Raw genomic sequence first — 19,769 nt, 5'->3', positions numbered from 1 at the left:
GCCATGGTTCCCTCTAGAGATGTGCAGGAGGTGGGATCCCCACCTTTAGCTGCATAGGTTGTACCAGGGAGGGCGGGGTGAATGGTTCAGATTCCCATAGAGGAACCAAATGTGCTAGAAGGCCATCCTCAGGCAGCCTTCCCTTTTCCACAGATAGGCTTCCATATTGTTGGAATTTTCCACAGTGGTAATATATTTGTGTCTCTCTTGTGCAAATGAACTTTTTGATTCCTAAGAGTAAACTTCAGTAGCTCTGTCTTGCCAAATGTGGAATGGATTTGGTTTTTTTATCTCTTTCATTTTTGCTTTGCAGTGACATGGGCTCCAGGGTTGGCTACCCGGCTCAGGTTTACAAAACTGCCAGCGCAGAGACTCCTCGGCCCTCCCAGCTGGCTCAGCCCAGCCCCTTCCAGCTCTCCGCCTCTGTCCCCAAGTCCTTCTTCTCCAAGCAGCCTGTGCGCAATAAGCATCCAACAGGGTGGAAGAGGACGGAGGAGCCCCCACCACGGCCACTCCCCTTCAGTGACCCAAAGAAGTAAGTGCCTGCACGTCCAGCAAGGCGCCCACCAGAGCCACACCAGGGCGTCTCTGGGGCAGAAAATGGGTGATGCCACATGCTGTCATTGCACAGGCGACTGTGAGCACACCGTGTACACACTGGGTCTGCAGCTGTGAAGAGGACAGGCGGGAACCCCTCTTGGGGAGCTGGCATTCCAACTGGGGTGACCAGCAATAAATGGAATGAACAGAGAAGCATGCAGTAGGTCGACGGTGGTTAGCACTGTGCCCTATCTGGGTGAGGAACACTCCAGGCAGAAGGAGTAGCAGCTGCAGAGGTCCTGAGACAGTGAGAGACACTGTCACCTGCGGGCAGGACGACGTGGCTGGAACAGTTTGGGCCAGGGGAGGGTGTGGGGACAGACCATGGAGAGTCTTGCTGGCCACGTGGAAGGGGCTTGGCATCTGCCCTGAATGAGATGGAGCCATAGGAGGGCGTGGAGCAGAGGAGGGGCAGGATCTAAATTGGGCATTTCAGGGTCTCTGTAGCTGCTTGTGGGGAACAGCCTGCGAGGAGCAGGGAGGAGCTGCTGTCTCGTGGTCCAGGCGGAGATGAGGGGGCGGGAGCAGGGTGAGAAGGGGGCGGTTCCGGATAGATTATCTGAAATGGAGCAGACCGGGCTTGCTGGCAGGGTGGATGTGGTGTGAGAGAAAGAGGGGTTGAGGATGATGCGGCGTCTTGAACCCTGGAGGATAGACTTGCCTTGAGTGGGGAGCAGGCGTGGGGAAGGCGCAGGAGCTCAATGCTGGATGCTTCGCTGCTAGATGTGCATGAGACATCCGGACGGAGGCGTTGGGGAGGCCCTTGGGTAAGGAATCCCGAATTCAGCAGAGAGGTCAGGCTGGAGGGAGAACTTTGGGTGTTAATCAGCCTGAAGCTGTGAGGCTGGAAGAGCCCCTGAGGAAGGGCGTATGTGGATAGGGGAGAAGTGTGGGACGGAGACTGAAACCCTTTGGTGTTGAGCCAATGTGAGAAGCCAGTGAAGGAGGCGGGGCAGGGGGAAGGCCGGGAGGGGTGGAGGCAGAGGCGGGGCTGGGGCCGGGGCCGGGGAGGGCGGAGCTGGGGGGAGGGGGCGGGGCCCAGGCCAGAGTGATGAGCCGAGAACCGACTATATAGGATTAAGCCTCCCAGAGGTCTCTTGAGGTCTCTCCTCTCTCAGGAGAAAAGGGTGAGGCAGAATTGAGGAGCTGCATGAGAGTTCATTTGGGGCATTTTGCTTTAAAGTCAAAGAGGAGAGGAGTGTGCAGTTGGGAAAAGGTTTTTCAGTTGGAGGATACAGTAGCTGGCATTTCCTGAGCACTCACCACATCTGGGTCCAATTCTAAGTACTTTGATGCGAATGAATTCACTGGATCCCACAACAGCTCCATGGGGTGGACCTGCCCTCCTCCTTTTACAGATGAGGCAGCTGAGGCCTAGAGTCACACGGCTGGTGAGAGATGCAGCCTGGATCAGAGCCCAAGGCTCATGTCTCTTGAGTGAGGGGCTCTGCCCTCCTCCATCCTGTTCTTTGTAGTGTCATCTTTCATGACCTAGATGGGGACATTCAAATCGGGGGATGACACAGAGCTTGAGGGGAGAGATGTGTCGGGAGACAGAAACTGTGTCCCTAGAGATATCAGCAGGCAAGTGTGCTGAGCTCATGCTGAGAGCCAGAGGGGATTCTGAAAACTAGATTGATGCTTAAAGCTTCAGCAGCCTCCTCCTGCTCCCGGGTTTAATGATGGAGGCTCACGTTGACTACACACGTTTTATACCAGGTGCCATGTTCTTTGCCCAGACTCCTGCTCAGACCCTGGACGATCTGCCCCTCACCTCTGCGCTCCTTCGCATCCACTCTCCCCTCCTCGCTCTGCTCCAGCCACACTGGCCTCTTGCTGCTCCTCACACTCTCCACATCCAGGCCTACCCCAGGGCCTTTGCACTGGCTCTCACTGCTGCCCACAGTGAGCTCCCTCCAAGTCTTCTTGGGTGCAGCTGACAAGGGCTCAGTCTAATGCCACCCCCTCAGACAGGTCCTCCTGGCCTTCAGTAGCCCAGGCCGTCATTCCATGGCACTATACTCTTTTCCACATCCCATATCCCCTATGGGAAAGCAGGTGCCACCGTCTTGGTCACAAGGCACTTGTAACGTGTCCGGCACACAGGGCGTGCTCCATCCTGCACACAAGACCCATGGATCTTGATTGATTCTCACGGCAACCCCAATAAGTAAATACCATAAGGCCCCTACTTTTCATTGTGGCCCAAGTCAGGCCCTGCTGAACCCTGTTACCTTCCTCAACAATTACCCGTGCACACTGCTTCCTCTGCCTGGAACCCCCCCACCTTCACCCCGACTCCAGGCTCACTCCTGCCCACCCATGTTAATTTGCTGGGGCTGCTGTAACAAAGTACCCACACTGAGTGGCTTAAATTACAGAACTGTATCGTCTCACAGTTGCGGAGGCCAGAAGTCTGAGGTCAAGGCATCGGCAGGGTGGTTCCCTCCAAGGGCAGTGAGGGAGAATCTGTTCCTGGCCTCCCTGCTAGCAACCAGGTGCCGGCACATACATACATCAGCCTTATCTCTGCCTCCTCTTCGCATGACATTCTCCCTGCGTCTGTGCCTGCATTCCCCCTTTCTGCAGGGACACCAGTCCAACGGTATTAGGGTCTACACTAAAGACCTCGTTTTAACTTGACTACCTCTGTGAGTAAAGACCCTGTCTCCAAATGAGGTGACATTTGGAGATGCTGGGGCTTGGTACTTCAATACAGCTTTCTGTGAGGGCCAGTTCTAAGTGCTTTGATGCGAATGAATTCACTGGATCCCACAACAGCTCCATGGGGTGGACCTGCCCTCCCCCTTTTACCTCACCTGCCAGTCCCACCTTAACACAGACACACCTTTCTTGGAGAAGTTCTCTGAACCCCTACGCCAGGCTCAGCCCCCGCCACCGACCACAGTGCTTCCTCCCTTCCCCAGCACCTGTCCCAGGGCACAGTGACTGCCATTCCCCTGGCAACCTGCCTCCTCTCTGTCACCCCCACTGGGCCCGGAACAGAGACACCCTGAACCCCACGCAGACCACACACTTAGTAGGTGCTCAGAAGATACACCTGGAGAGACATCAGCCCTATTCAACAACAGCTTTCCCAGTGATAAAATCCAGAGATGGCTTGTATGTGTGTATATAAACATATGTAAACTAAACATATCACATATGGGGGGACACAGATGAAATTGTTTCAAAGTTCCTTTTAATATTTATTTACTTATTTATTTTTGAGACAGAGTCTCGGTCTGTCTCCCAGGCTGGAGTGCAATGGTGCGATCTCTGCTCACTGCGTTCTCCACCTCCCTAGTTCATGCAGTTCTCCTGCATCAGCCTCCCGAGTAGCTGGGACTACAGGTGCGTGCCATCACGCCCCGCTAATTTTTGTATTTTTAGTAGAGACGGGTTTCACCATATTAGTCAGGCTGGTCTTGAACTCCCGACCTCAGGCAATCCACCTGCCTCGGCCTCCCAAACTGCTGGGATTACAGGCATGAGCCACCGCACCAGGCCCCTTTTAATATTTATTTAGTTGTAGATACACTTTAAAAATCACAACTAGGTGCAGTGGCTCGCACCTGTAATTTTTTAGTATTTTTTGCAGAGACGGGATCTTGTGCCATGTTGCCCGGGCTGGTCTGAAACTACTGGGCTCAAGTGATTGGCCTGCCTCGGCCTCCCAAAGTATTGGAATTACAGGTGTGAGCCACTGCACCTGACCTAAACTTGTCCGTTTTTTTTCTAATCTGTATACAGTGCTGTCACTGAAATTTTATCCCAAGGCACAAGAACTTACATGTACAACATATTCACCTGCATATACGGATACCTGCTCTGCCAAGCCCACCACAAGCCCTCACCTATAGTAATGCGTTCAGTCCTCACTGCATACTTCACATCCTGTTTTCCAGATGAGAAAAACTAAGGGACAGAATGGTCGAGTCACTTGCCTAAACTCAGTCGTTTAATTAAAACCAACTGTGACAATTGTTGGTTTTGTCGTTTGTCCTCATAAGGTCACCACGTATGAGCTCATCCTCCCAGGAATAACTACCCAATCTGTCTGCTAAACGTCTCTGCCTCCTTTTCCATTGATTGTGGTCAGGGACCTCAAACACAGTCCAAAGTGGCCTTGACTGAGGCTGTGTATCCCTGGAGGAATGACCTTGGCCAAAGCCAGCTCAGGGAGCTGTGTGGACCTGGCCCCATTGATCCTCCTGGTGACCCTACAAGAGGGATCTCATGGTTACCCCATTTCCAGATGAGGGAACTGAGGCACAGTTCAGGGAAGTATGTGGTCCAAGTCACTGAGCCAGAGCGGCAGAACCAGGATTCAGCCTCTATAAGGTAACTGATGGGGCATCTCATCACCCGAGACCCAAGCTCAGAAGACTTGCACCCGAGGTGTGGCTCCAATTTTCTGAGGAGTGACTTCTTGGAGGAAACAGCTTCCCCTCCATTAGGGTGTAATCTTTGTCAGAAGAGTGACCCATTGAAGGACAGAGAAGCTAGATTCTATGGGGACTGAGAGCAGCTGCCATAGAAGTCTCTAGAGCTGCAGATCCTGGCTGATGCTAGAGCCCAGGCAGGCACCTCTAGCCCCTTCATCCCGGGACTCCTCTTTCATCAGCCTGCCTTGTCCCAGCCATTAGAGGGCAGAACAGCCTGGGGACAAGGGCAGGAACCCCTTGTCAGCTGCCTACTTCGTCCTTACCCCTCAGAGTCCCTTTTTTTTTTTTTTAAAGAGGGTATCACTCTGATACCTAGGCTGGAGTTCAGTGGCATGATCTTGGCTCACACAGCCTCGGCCTCCCGGGGTGATTCTCATGCCTCAGCCTCCCTAGAAGCTGGGACTACAGGCTCTGCCCCCTGCCACCACACCCAGCTAATTTTTTGTATTTTTAGTAGAGAAGGGGTTTTGCCATGTTGGCCAGGCTGGTTTCAAACTCCTGACCTCAAGTGATCTGCCCGCCTTGGCCTCCCAAACTGCTGGGATTACAGGTGTGAGCCATCACACCGGACCCAAAATCCAAATTTAGACAACAGAGGCAAATCAGAGATTATGTCCAGTGCCGCCAGTCATAACCTGAAGGATGTTTTCATCACTGAGGTTTTGAAAGGTAAAACATGGACAAGGTAAAAACCAAAATACTACAAAAGGGTTTGCAATAGAAAGTCAGCCTCTATCCTTACCCTGGCCCCCAGCCATCCTGCTCCCTCCCCAGAAGCAACCACCGTTTCATTTCTACATCCTTCCAGAAACGTTCCAAACATGACTGTGCACACGTGATTATGTGGGCTTCCCTCGCACCCCGTTTATTAATGTGGCCACCTCCTGCATATGCGCTGCTTCCTCACTTGCTCTTTCTCTTGAAGTCTTTTTTTTTTTTTTTTGAGACAGGCTCTCTGTCACCCAGGCTGGAGTGTCGTGGCACCATCATAGCTCACTGCAGCGTCGACCTCCCGAGCTCAAGCGATCTCCTACCTCAGCCTCCCGAGTAGCTGGCCCCACAGGAATCCACCACCACACCCACCTAGTTTTCCACTTTTTGTCAAGGTGAGATCTCACTGTGTTACCCAGGCTGGTCTCGCACTCCACACTCCTGGGCTCAAGTGATCCTCCCACCTACACCTTCAAAAGTGCTGGGACTGCAGGCATGAGCCACTGTGCCTGACATAAGTCTCTTGGCAGTGGTTCTGTATTCGTGTGTAGAAAGTGATGTCATTCTTGGCCAGGCACAGTGGCTTACGCCTGTAATCCCAGCACTTTGGGAGGCTGAGGTAGGTGGATCACCTGAGGTCAGGAGTGTTCAAGACCAGCCTGGCCAACATGGTGAGATGCTGTCTCTACTAAAAATACAAAAATTAGCTGAGTGTGGTGGCAGGCACCTGTGATACCAGCTACTTGGGAGCCTGAGGCAGGGGAATTGCTTGAACCTGGGAGGCAGAGGTTGCAGTGAGCCAAGATGAAGCCATTGCACTCCAGCCTGGAAGACAACAGCAAAAGTCCATTAAAAAAAAAAAAAAATGCCAGACATGATGGTGCCTACAGTCCTACCTACTTAGGAGGCTGTGGTGGGAAGATCGCTTGAGCCCAGGAGGTGGAGGCTGCAGTGAGCTGTGATTGCACCATTGCACTTCAGCTTGGGCAACTGAGCGAGACCCTGTCTCCAAGAAGGTGAATCCTGGCTGGGTGCGGTGGCTCATGCCTGTAATCCCAGCACTTGGGAGGCAGAGGTGGGCAGATCACTTGAGGTCAGAAATTCAAGACCATCCTGGCCAACTTAGTGAAACCCTGTCTCTACCAAAAACACAAAAATTAGCCAGGTGTGGTAGCAGGCGCCTGTACTCCCAGCTACTCAGAGAATCACTTGAACCCAGGAGGTGGAGGTTGCAGTGAGCCAAGATCACACCGCTGCATGCCAGCCTGAGTGACAGAGCAAGACCTTGTCTCAAAAAAAAAAGCGGGGGCCGGGCACAGTGGCTCATGCCCGTAATCCCAGCGCTTTGGAAGGCCGAGGCAGGCGGATCATGCGGTCAGGAGATCGAGACCATCCTGGCTGACATGGTGGAACCCCGTCTCTACTAAAAAAACACAAAAAATTAGCCAGGCATGGTGGCACCCACCTGTAATCCCAGCTACTTGGGAGGCTAAGGCAGGAGAATCACTTGAACCCAGGAGGCAGAGATTGCAGTGAACTGAGATTGCGCCACTACATTCCAGCCTGGGTGACAGAGAGAGACTTGATCTCAAAAAAAAAAAAAAAAAAAAAAGGAAAGTGAATCCCTCATGTATCCAGTCTTAAAAATGAGTTTGGTAAACTCCAGTGCACCAAGCTGAGCTGTGTGTGAGTTTTCTAAAAATGGTTTCACACTGTACATACTTCTTTTTTCACATGACGTCGTATCTGTGAGAGCCTCTGTGCACCATGTGCATCTGCCTGCATCTCTGGAGGGTGTGATTCTGGGTGGTGGGCCGGCCCTTGCGCAGCTGGGGGCTATTGTATGCTCCACAAACCGGACTCTGGGAAGCATCCGTGTACACGTGGCACCTTGGACCCATGTGAGGCTTTCTGAAGGACACGTTTCCAGAAGTAGGACTGCTAGGGCAGAGAGCAAGCACATTTTATTCATGTTTCCAGGAGGTCTTGGCACGCTCATCTCGAGGGGAGCCTGTGGGCGGTGCACCTTTCTGGCTAGGGGAGTGCTGAAGGCCAGGGAGACGGCCACTGTGAGCCACACCCCTGTGCAGGGCATTCTGGGAAATGGTGAAATCAAAAGGGGTGGGGGAGTCCCCGTTTGATTTGTGTCTGTCTCTCTCTCTTTGTCTCTGTTTCTCTCTGGATCTAAAGCTTTTAATTTGCCCAGAGAATACACTTCCCTGATATTGACAGACCCAGCATTACCCTAGACTTGGAATTCTAATTTAGGGAGGAGTATGACCTGATGGGGAAAAAACTTGCCCCTCCACTCACCCTTCCTTTGTTAAAATCCCAAGCCTGGCAGCTGAGAAAGAGAAAAAGGAAATGCAGTCTTTAAAACCCTTGGGAACCCAAGACATCTTATTTCTTCTCCAGGTTCAAAGACTCTTTTTTTCTTTCTTACATTACAGAACGAAAAAGTCCAAGCATCAGCTTTTATTAAGCTAGTTTTTACTATTATTATTGTTATAACATATGATTATGGTTAAGTAAATTCATACAGTTCAGAAGGATATCAGATGAAAAGTAAAAGTCCCATGTTTCCACCTTCTATTAAGACTCCTACCTCCCAGAGGTCATCATGGTTTGTAATTTCTTCCAGAAATTGTTATCTGCAGACAGAAGCATGTTTTTAAATCCAATGTGGCTGTCCTCCACACCATACGTGTTTTTTTCCTGCCATCTCTGATAGACACGTGACAGTCAAGCCTGGCAGTGGTGTGGGTAGGCTCTGCAGCCTGGCAGCCTTGATTTGAATCCTGATTCCTACACTCACAGGCTGTGTGACTTGGGACAAATGGCTTACCTCCTCTGTACCTTAACTGCCTCATCCATGAGATGGGATCCCAATAGTGCTTAACACATATGGCTGTGGTGGGGATCAAATGAATTTATAAGCTGGGCACAGTGGCTCACGCCTGTAATCCCAGCACTTTGGGAGGCTGAGGCAGAAGGATCACTTGAGCCCAGGAGTTTGAGACCAGCATGGGCAACATAATGGGACTCCATCTCTACAAAAAAATTAGCTGGGTATAATGGCATGCATCTGTAGTCCTAGCTACTTGGGAGGCTGGGGTGAGAGGGTCACTTGGGCCCAGGAGGTTGAGGCTACAGTGAGCTGTGATCACACCACTACATTCCAGCCTGGGCGACAGAGGAGGCTGTCTCACACACACACGCGCGCGCGCGCACACACACACACACACACACACACGACTGCATATATGTTCCAAGGGAAACCCAGGCCTTGCTCTGGTATGGTTCACGTTCTGCTGGGTAGACTGACAATAGGCAAAGACACAGGCCGGGCATGGTAGCACATGCCTGTAATCCCAGCACAGCACTTTGGGAGGCTGAGGTGGGTGAATCACCTGAGGTCAGGAGTTCAAGACCAGCCTGGCCAACATGGTACATCTCTACTAAAAATCAAAAATTAGCCAGGTGTGGTGGTAGGCACCTGTAGTCCCAGCTAGTTGGGAGGCTGAGGTAGGAGAATCGCTTGAACCCAGGAGGCAGAGGTTGCAGTGAGCCGAGATTGTGCCATTGCACTTCAGCCTGGGCAACAAGAGCAAGACTCCATCTCAAAAAAAAAACAAAAAACACGAAGACAGTTGCAGGTGCAGTGGCCACTATGAGCGACAGTGAAGGGTAGTGTGATGAGTGGGTGACTGGCATCAGGGCCAGAGTTCTGGAGTTACCAGAACCTCCTCGTGCCTCGATTTCTCATCTGTAAAATGACGATCGTGATAGTGGCTGGCTATAGGGGCTGCTGTGTGGATTTCACAAGTTACTGAACAGCGGGCCCTCAGAATGGTGTCTGGTGTGTAGGGAGAGTTGTGCTCCTGTGAGCAGTCGGTATTTATCCTCTTTCCTGGGGTATAGTGATGTCTTGGAGCAGGGCTTCAGCTTTCCCAGTTTCCACTGGAGAAGTAAGACCAGAGCCCAAAAGCTGGGCAGGAATCAGAAGGCAAGGGGAGGCAAGGAGGTCAGTGTGGCCCTGAGGGCCTCTGAGTGGAGGGCAGGGGCACACAGGGGAGCCAGCCCTGGCCAGGAGAAAGCTGTGAGCCAGGGTGACAGTCAGTGGAGCCAGCAGAGGCCAGAAGGGGCTGAGCTGCCTGGAGGTGTGCAGCTCAGGTCAGCCCTCAGCCTCAGGTCAGTGCTTATAAGAGCTGCCCTCACTTCCTGGCACCTGCTCCATGTCAGGGCCTGGCCAATCACTTGGCAACAAACCCCACCACCACAATGGGAGGCATATGTGTTTTCCAGATGAGGAAACCGAGGGTCAGAGAAGTCCCACAGCAGAAGAACAGAGCAGGACTCAGCCCCAGGCCTGTCTACTCCAGGGCACCCTGTGTTCACCCCGGACTGTGCCTCCATGGTTCTTAGGCCATTGAGCATTCAGGAGACAGCGTGAGGTTGGCTTTGGGACTGCTGAAGGAGGTGTGATGATCCACATGGCCTTGGCTCACAGGCTACCTTCTGCGGCAGGAGGCCCAGCAGACAAGTGTGAGGGTGACAGTCGCAGCACCTGGCCCCTGCTCAGGGTTTGTGTGCCTCAACCGTCCACACAGCCCCATGTGACAGATGAGGAAACTGAGGTTCAGGAGGTCCCTGCCTGGTTGTGGAGCATCCAGCCTGGAGCCCCACTCCCTGCAGCCCAGCCCTTGCCCACAGGGCCCAGCTCCCGACCCAGGACACTTTCACTGTGAGACCCCATCCCTTTTCTGTAACTGGAAGCTCCTGGTCTGGGCTGCTCTCCCTTCTCACCTGAAGAGCTGCAGGGGCTTCCTCACCACCCCCAACACCCCAAGTGATACTTCTAAAGTGCAGATTGCCAGCTCAGAGCCCTTAGAGGCCCCCAGATGCAATCCCAGGCCCCCACTATGGCTTGTAAGATCCAGGGTGTTCTGCCCTCGACTCCCCCCAGACCGCACCTGCCACCACTCACCCCCCTCACTCACCCCATCCCGACCCACCTCACCCCACCAGCACCCTCACTCCTCAGACTCACTACCTTCATTCTCCCATGGCCACCACACTTGGTCTTTTTTTTTTTTTTTGAGACGGAGTCTTGCTTGGCCGCCCAGGCTGGAGTGCAGTGGTGTGATCTCAACTCCCTGCAACCTCCGCCTCCCAGACGTAAGTGATTCTCCTGCCTCAGCCTCCCAAGTAGCTGGGACTACAGGTGCCCACCACCACACCCAGCTAATTTTTGTATTTTTAGTAGAGACGGGGTTTCGCCATGTTGGCCAGGCTGGTCTTGAACTCCTGACCTCAGGTGATCCACCCGCCTCGGCCTTCCACAGTGCTGGGATTACAGGCGTGAGCCACTGTGCCCAACCCACGCTTGGTCGTCTTCCACCTGGAATGCTCTTCTACCATTTGGATTCCTTCCTTCCTTTTTTCCCTTTCCTTCTTTCCTTCCTTTTTTCATCCTTCCCTTCCTCCCTCTCTCCCTCCCAGACATCACCCCTCAGAAAAGCCATCCCAGATCCCTGCCAATCCCCATCCATTTACCCAGCTTTATTATTCTTCAAACACTTCTCTCTCTTGTGGCCTGGCACAGTGGCTCATGTCTGCAGTCTCAGCACTTTCGGAGGCTGAGGTAGGAGGACCTTTTGAGCCCAGGAGGCTGCGATGAGCTGTGATTGTGCCGCTACACTCCAGCCTGAGGGAGAAAGCAAGAACCTGTCTCTAAAACAAGAAAAGCCTCTCCCCTCACACAGGGAGTCTGTCTCTGTGCACGTGTTCAGCGTGGGCCTCCCCCACTGGCTGCCAGCTCGGTGCCTATGGCCATGTCCCCAGAGCCTGGTACAGGACAGCACAGCAGACTCTGATGGTTCCCAGGAAATGTTTATGGAACGAGGGAATGGAGGGAAGAAGCCAAGCCCCTCTCTGCCACGCGTTTGCTGGGTGAAGGAGAGAAGGCCATGGCCATGCGTCCCATGCATCCCAGCCCTCTTGAATCCAAACAGCTTTGAAAAGTGGCTGAAGCCTCCCTGACACCACTCTGATCCTGACACTCTTGTTGCAGGCAGGTGGACACGAACACCAAAAACGTCTTCGGACAACCGAGGTTGAGGGCATCCCTCCGAGACCTCCGATCGCCACGGAAGAACTACAAATCCACCATTGAGGATGACCTGAAGAAACTCATCATCATGGACAACCTGGGGCCGGAGCAGGAGAGAGACTCGGGAGTATGTAGCGCCATGTCCCCCACTCCCAACCCCCAGCTCCCAATGGGATCCCAGATCTGGGTGGGCAGGGAGGAGGGTTTTGCTCCCCGAGGTCACTCCAGCTCCTTCCCATCGTGTCCCCAGCCCTCAGCGTCTGCCAGTCCTGTTGAGGGTATAGGCTGGTGGCTGGGAGTTAGGGCAGCGCATTGGTCTGGGATGGAATCGCAGGATAACCAGCCTAGGCAGGCATGTGGGAATCTACCCCATACCCAGAACCTCGTGCAACTGGAGGGACCTGGGCTTCATGCCTTCCTCCTCCAGCCCAGGGTAGAAACAGCTGCATCTGCTGAAACCACAGGGACTGAGAGTGGAGCAGGGGCTCTCAGAGAAGTTCAGGCTCTTGTTATTCAGGGATGGGGGAAAGGAACAGCGGGCACCAGGGACCCTCCACGGTGTCCACTTCCCTTCCGCTCCCAGCCGGGCCTGCCCTGCTCCTCCTCACTGCCAGGCAGGAGCTGTTTTGTGGGGACTAAGGTGGACCCCAGTCTCTCCAAAGTTGTGTCCCACCAGCCCACAGCCCTGGGGGAAGACAGCACATCAGCCCAGTGCTACCCACAGGGGTGCCAGCACTGCCTCTTATGGGTCCAGCTTGGCTCACACCACCTTCCCCAACCCATCAGGCTTTGATCATCAGCCCTTACCCGGAGCTGGAGGGTGGGTTTGGGGAGTGGGCATCCTCAGTGGGAAACTGGAGCTCTTTGATCAGAAAGGAGGCAGAAGGCCAAGTGCGGTGGCTTACACCTGTAATCCCAGCACTTTGGGTGGCCAGAGTGAGAGGATCACTTGAGCCCAGGAGTTGAAGACCAGCCTGGGCAATACAATGAGACCCCATCTCTATAAAAAATTTTAAAAATTAGCCAAGTGCAGTGGCATGCACCTGTGGTCCCAGCTACCTGGGAGGCTGAGATAGGAGGATTACTTGAGCTTAGGAGGTCAAGGCTGTAGTAAGTTGAGATCACCCCACTATACCCTGTCTCTAAAAAAGAAATGGATGCTGGGTGGTTAAGGACTCGCCACCGATGTCCTGGAGGGTATAGTGCCTCTGAGGACCCAGTCCGTGACCGCCCCCCACATCCCACCCATGTCCCACAGCAGTCGCCACAGAAGGGCCTACAGCGGACGCTGTCAGATGAGAGCCTATGTAGCGGGCGCCGCGAGCCCAGCTTCGCCAACCCCCCTGGCCTGGAGCCCGGTCTGCCCAGCGATGTGCTCTTCACCAGCACCTGCGCCTTCCCGTCCAGCACGCTGCCCGTGCGCCGCCAGCACCAGCACCCCCACCCGCCCGTCGGCCCTGGCACTGTTCCCGCTGCTGGCAGTGGCTTTCCCGAGAAGAAATGTGAGCCTGGGCCCCCTGGGACTGGCTCGGGAGCTACCCTGGGGTCGGAAGGTGGGGAACACCAGAGCACAGCTCATCTGGAGGTCAAAGGCTGAACGTCATCAGTGTCGGGGCCATCTCAGGGAGGAATAGGGTTCACAGGAGCTTCGGGGGGCCTGATGGTGGTGCACTGGGTATCACCCAAGGAGCAAGGGATCATTGGCCAAGCGTCAGAGGGTCACCTAGGAGTCAGGAGCACCCAAGGATTGGAGTCCCCTAGACCAGAGAGGAAGTCCACCCTCGGGGTGCAGGCCTGGGGTTGGGGAGTGCCCAGCTGCTGCTCCAGCGCTCCCCAACCCTCCCACCTGTTCCAGCACCAAGAGGTTTGCTTCGTGAGCATTTTATTTACTTCCCTGGCTCCCCCAACATTTTCCACTCTTTAGGGGGGCGCAGGATGTGACTTGTCCACTCCTTAATCACCCAGCAAATAGTTAACACCCCCCATGAACAGGTAGTGCACACACCACCCCCATAAAAAGCCATGAGCTAGCTGCAGTTGGCCATGCCCTAGTTGTACCCTGTAACCCCTCATCCACCTCCTAAAACCCCCAAAACTGAAAGACATACATAAGTTTGCACCACATTCACTGGGTGGTGCTACCCGGCCTGGAGGGACATGAGGCTGTTTAGGGGTCTGTAGTCTCCCTACTCAGTGTCAGCAATGAGGAGCTTGGGGCAGAGTGCTGGCGTCCGGCTGCATGCGGGGTCCCCCTGAGCTTTTTGGGTGTGTTATATAACACAGCATCTGCACACTTACTCTCTCAAATCCAAGCACATCTTCAATTTAGACGCATGTTCTATCCCAAGGGTCTCAGCTGAGGGGGTGTGCCTGCCTGTGATGTCTGGACAGAGCCTCTTGTGAGCTGTGGCGGATGAGGTGGAGGAGACTCTTGGACTTTTATGAAGTGTGGTCCATCTCCTCCATTAAAATTCCCCCACAGAGCTGGTACAGTGGCTCACGCCTGTAATCCCAGCATTTTGGGAGGCTGAGGTTGGGTGGATCAACTCCTGACCTCCTGATTGAGGTCAGGAGTTCGAGACCAGCTTGGCCAGTGGTGAAACCCAGTCTCTACTGAAAATACAAAAATTAGCTGGGGGTGGTGACGGGCACCTGTAATCCCCAGCTACTCAGGAGGCTGAGGTAGGAGAATTGCTTGAACCCAGGAGGCAGAGGTTGTAGTGAGCCAAGATCACACCACTGCAAAGCAAGGAGGTCAAGGGCGGAACAAGGAGGCCGAGGGCAGAGCCAGGAGCCCATTCGGCCAGCACTTACAGCACACCACACATCACAGACCTGGACGGCCTGAGTTTATGTCCCACGTTCTCCACTCACAGATATAACCTCTCTGTGCCTCTGTTTCTTTGACTGTAAAATGTAAAAAATAGTGCGCATGCCAGGTGCAGTGGCTCACGCCTATAATCCCAGCACTTTGGGAGGCCAAGGTGGGCGGATCACAAGGTCAGGAGTTCAAGACCAGCCTGGCCAACATGGTGAAACCCCATCTCTACTAAAAAAGTACAAAAATTAGCCAGGCCTGGTGGCATGTGCTTGTAATCCCAGCTACTCGGGAGGCTAAGGCAGGAGAATTGCTTGAACCCAGGAGGCAGAGGTTGCAGTGAGCCAAGATTGCACCACGGCACTCCAGCCTGGGCAACAAAGCAAGACTCCATCTCAAAAAAAAATAGTAATAATGCCCACTTCCGTGAGTTAAAAGAATCAAACAAGTGAATGTATGGAAAGCACGTAGCATACACCTAATACGTAGTCCGCACTGAGAAGTACCAGCTGGAAGGCGTGCAAGCCCAGGCAAGGTGGCGCCTCGCTCAGGTCTGTTTTCCTGCTCCATACATGGAGATCATGACACCCCCTGCCCCCACAAGACTCACGGTGAGACTGCGAGATGATCTCCCTTGGCCCTGCACAGAGGAGGTGCCCGGAATGCACAGTGGGCAGGGCTCATGGCCGGGTTTGCCGATTCCTAGCTAAGGGCCCTGAGACGTGTTGCCTGTTCTCTCTGTACCTGGCTGTCCTCCTCTGTCCCCTTCCCTTAGGGGCTTCAAGGAGTCACTGAGCCCTGGTCCATGGGACTCTCGATAGCCACAGCAGATGCGAGTGCTGGCACCGTGCTTGTCACTTCCAACCCCTGAGATGTCACAGGCCTCTCCTCTGCTCAATGCGTCATACCTGAACCCCCCACAACAACCCCACCGCATGTAAACACTGTCCATACACTGGCGATTCCATTACAGGTGCACCTGAGACTCTCCTTGTCGCTGGCCCCTGTGGCCAGCCCCCCTCCCACCACCTCCTTGGGGTGTCCAGGGCCATCTCCACTGAGCACCTCCTGAAACAGATTTCTGATCACCCGCCCCAGCTTTTCCCAATCAGAGCTGCAATCCTGGCCCTTATCTTTGTTTCACAGCCACATCCATCCCTCAGGAAATCTCATTGGCTGACCCTGAAATGTAGGTCCAGCAGTGGCCCTCGTGTCCCACCACGGCCCCACCCTGGTCCTGCCCAGCAGCACTGTCTCCCTTGTGGGTTATGGTTACAGCTCCTCCCTGGTCCCCACCTCCCCCCAAATCCCCCACATGCAGCCAGAGGAAGGCTTACAGGGGCACCATTGCACTCAGGGTGAGAACAGAGTCATCATCGGGGCCCACAGGCCCCACACGGTCTTGCCACATTGCTTCTGTCCTCACCTCATGCTGCTCCCTCCGCTCCATCCCTTGCTCACCCTCACCCAGCCATATGGCCACCTCCACGCTCCTTAAACCATCCAGAGCACTCTTGCCTCAGGGATTTAACACAGGCTGTTCCATCTGTCTGGAATGCTCCTCCCCGAGGTGTCCCCTCTCCACCCCGCCCCCTCCCTGCTCCCCTTCAGAGTTCTGTCCAGATGTCGTCTCCGCCAGGCCTGGCCCGGCACCCTGTTCGAAGTCACTCCTCAGTAGGCTTCAGCACTCCCAAGCCCCTTACCCTGCTGGAGGTTCTCCCCCGCCCGTAGCATCTCCCACAAAAGCAAGGGAATGTCTCAATGTAGGTGTCTCTCCCTCATTGTCATGCTCAACCACTGCTGTCTCCACCCTCCCCATCCAGCCACCATCTCAGCCTCAGAGCTCTCGCTGGCTGATGGGCGGGACCGGCCACTGCGGCGCCTGGACCCTGGGATGATGCCCCTGCCTGACACGGCTGCCGGCCTTGAGTGGTCCAGCCTGGTGAATGCTGCCAAGGCATACGAAGGTAAGCGCCTTCCGCCCAGCCCCGCCAGGCCCCCACACCCTCCTCTGTTCTAGAGGGATTCATGAAGGGCCTCATGGCTTTCCAGGGATACCCACTCAGATTCCAGAATCAGGGAGTGGGTTCAAGTTCTCTCCTATCACTTGCTCACTGTGCAGCCCTGGGCAAGCATCTTCATTTGTTTGATACCAGTTACCATGTTGACCAACCAGTGAAAGTGCCCATGCCTGAGGCTGCCTGACACCTGAGATGTTTACACAAAACACCACATATAAAACACGTGAGCCAAGCACAGTGGTTTCCGCCTGTAATCCCAGCACTCTGGGAGTCCGAGGCAGGAGGATCACTTGAGGTCAGGAGTTTGAGACCAGCCTGGGCCATGTATTAAGACCCCTTCTCTACAATAGAAAAGAAATAAGGGAGACACGGTGGTGCACACCTGTTAGTTCCAGCCACTCCGGAGGCTGAGGCGCGAGGATTGCTTCAGCCCAGGTGGTAGAGGCTATGACAAGCTATGATCACACCACTATGCTCCAACCTGAGCAATAGTGCAAGACCCCATGTCTGGGGAAAAAAAAATTCTGTGTCCCTGAGGACAGTTGGGTTTTCAGCCCCAGATTTGGGAGGCAGGAAGAGGGAATGAAGGCTTTTAGTGACTGTCCTCTCCAAGTGCCCTCAGGCTCCCGCCAAGACCTTGGATCCTGGTTTGGGGGCTCCCCATACCAGGCCTGCAGGGATCCTCACCCCCTGGGTTCCCTGGAACAGTGGGCAGGGTTTGCTCTGCCACCCAGGCCTCTTTATGTGCTGGGAGTCCCTGGGGATAGGGGGCCAGGGAGCTAGGCCATCTCGTCTCACATGGGTCTCCAAGCGTCTTGGGGCCAGGACCAGCTGGTGCCAGGACGGCTGGTTCCGGGACAGTGGGAAGCAAGGAAGGCCTCAGTTCTCTCCCTGGAGACCCAGATGCCATCAGCGGCTGTAACGTTGTCTGTGGAAGGCAGAGCTGCCCAGACACTGACCACCCCAACCGTGGGCCACAGGAAAGGGCCAGAGCCCCCTACCCACTTGCAGCTACTCCAGGTACCTGGCGTCCTGGGAGCTGTGCATTCTGTGAGAAAGCTGAAGGAACTTGGCCAGTGGCACTGATTTCTCCCCCAGGCTGTGCGTCACAGTCGCCTAGGGAGCTTTTTCCTTCCTTATCAGATTAATCGATGAACCACAGAAGGTTATGGGGGAGGGGTGGGCGTAACAGAAAGGCTTGGAAGAAAGCACACCAGCACTACCATGGCGGTGCCTCCCCAGCAATAGGAAAGGGGTCAGCAGGGAGTGGAGGTCAGCGAAGTTTCAGCTTGCTGGGAAGTGTGGGGTTTGTATGAAGATAAATGTGGGTTTTCCCATGCAATTAACATAAATGGAAAAGACTAAAGGAATTCTCATTAACTTTGGTAGGTGTGTTCATGGCATAGTAGTTTTCTTCAAAAAAAAAAAAAAAAAAAAAAACAGGCTGGGCACAGTGGCTCACGCCTGTAATCCCAGCGTTTTGGGAGGCCAAGGTGGGTGGATCACAAGGTCAGGAGATCAAGACCATCCTGGCTAACACTGTGAAACCCCTTCTCTACTAAAAATACAAAAAATTAGCCGGGTGTGGTGCACACACCTGTAATCCCAGTTACTCAGGAGGCTGTGGCAGGAGAATCGTTTGAACCCGGGAGGCGGAGGTTGCAGTGAGCTGAGATCTCACCTCTGCACTCCAGCCTGGGCCACAAGATCGAAACTCCATCTCAAAAACAAAAAAATCTTTTATCCACTAGAGCTACTTAGTGAAGTTTCTACAGATGAATGCAAAGCTGTCTGGGATTTGCTTTAAAATATTCCAGGCTGGGTGCAGTGGTTCACACCTGTAACCCCAACACTTTGGGAGATCAAGGTGGGAGGATGACTTGAGGCCAGGAATTCAAGAGCAGCCTGGGCAACATAGCAAGACCTATGTCACTATAAAAATATTTATTTTATTTATTTATTTTTGAGACAGAATCTCACTCTTTAACCCAGGCTGGAGTGCAGTGGCGTGATCTTGACTCACTACAGCTTCCACCTCCCAGGTTCAAGCGATTCTCTTGCCTCAGCTTCCTTAGAGGCTGGGATTATAACTGCTCACCACCACGCCCAGCCTGTCACAACAAAAAAATGTTAAAATTAGCCAGTTGTGGTATTACGTACCTGTAGTCCTGGCTTCTCAGGAGGCTAAACCAGGAGGATCGCTTGAGCTTCCAGGAGTTCTAGGCTGGACTGTGCTGTTCTGATCCGGTGTCTTCACTAAACTCAACATCAATATGGTGACCTCCAGGGAGCTGGGAACCACCAGGTTTCCTAAGGACAGATGTACTGGGCCAGGTCAGAAATGGAGCAGGTCAAAACTCCCATGCTGATCAGTAATGGACTCAGGCCTGCGAATAGCCACTGCACTTCAGCATAGGCAACATAGCAAGACCCTGTCTCTTAAAAATCGAATGTCAAAGTAAATATACATTAAATCCAAGATATAAAAAATAGGCCGGGTGTGGTGGCTCATGCCTGTAATCCCAGCACTTTGGGAGGCCAAGGTAGACGGATCCCCTGAGATCAGGAGATCAAGACTAGCCTGACTGACGTGGAGAAACCCTGTCTCTACTAAAAATACAAAAATTAGCTGGGTGTGGTGGCACATGCCTGTAATCCCAACTACTTGGGAGACTGAGGCAGGGGAATTGCATGAACCCGGGAGGCAGAGGTTTCGGTGAGCCAAGATCACACCATTGCACTCCAGCCTGGGCAACAAGATTGAAACTCCGTCTCAAAAAAAAAAAAAAGATTTTGGCTGGGTGTGGTGGCTCACACCTGTAATCCTAGCACTTTGGGAGGCCAAGGTGGGCAGATCATCTGAGGTCAGGAGTTTGAGACCAGCCTGGCCAATATGGTGAAACCCCATCTTTAAAAAAAAAAAAAAGATTTTAAAAATAAAGCTATAAAGGGTATTATTCAGCAAATCAGAAAACATTTGCAGATGACTGTATATTAGATAATATCATGGCACAGTGACTCACACCTGTAATCCCAGCACTTTGGGAGGCCAAGGCAGG

At 53.6% G+C, this 19,769-nt stretch overlaps 1 protein-coding gene across 8 annotated transcripts in view; it reads left to right on the top strand.

Annotated features, from left to right (window-relative positions):
• The window catches only part of SIPA1L3 (signal induced proliferation associated 1 like 3), a 223,865-nt gene that overhangs the window by 195,513 nt on the left and 8,583 nt on the right, over nucleotides 1–19,769 (top strand). For 7 of the 8 annotated variants that reach the window (XM_064381377.1, XM_012436359.3, XM_012436349.3 and 4 more), the window contains 4 exons: nucleotides 314–535; nucleotides 11,833–11,998; nucleotides 13,130–13,373; nucleotides 16,513–16,656. In XM_064381377.1, the coding sequence (XP_064237447.1) occupies nucleotides 314–535; nucleotides 11,833–11,998; nucleotides 13,130–13,373; nucleotides 16,513–16,656 (776 nt within the window). Of the gene's footprint in view, nucleotides 1–313; nucleotides 536–11,832; nucleotides 11,999–13,129; nucleotides 13,374–16,512; nucleotides 16,657–19,769 lie in introns of those variants that run through there. The other variant, XM_012436393.3, reaches the window with a different exon arrangement.

This window comes from Aotus nancymaae, unplaced genomic scaffold (assembly GCF_030222135.1).
Source record: "Aotus nancymaae isolate 86718 unplaced genomic scaffold, 86718_ANA_hifiasm-v0.15.2.pri h1tg000028l, whole genome shotgun sequence".
NCBI lineage: Eukaryota > Metazoa > Chordata > Mammalia > Primates > Aotidae > Aotus > Aotus nancymaae.
The sequence above is the reverse complement of the archived record's forward strand: the minus strand, read 5'-3'. Positions and strand labels throughout refer to the sequence as shown.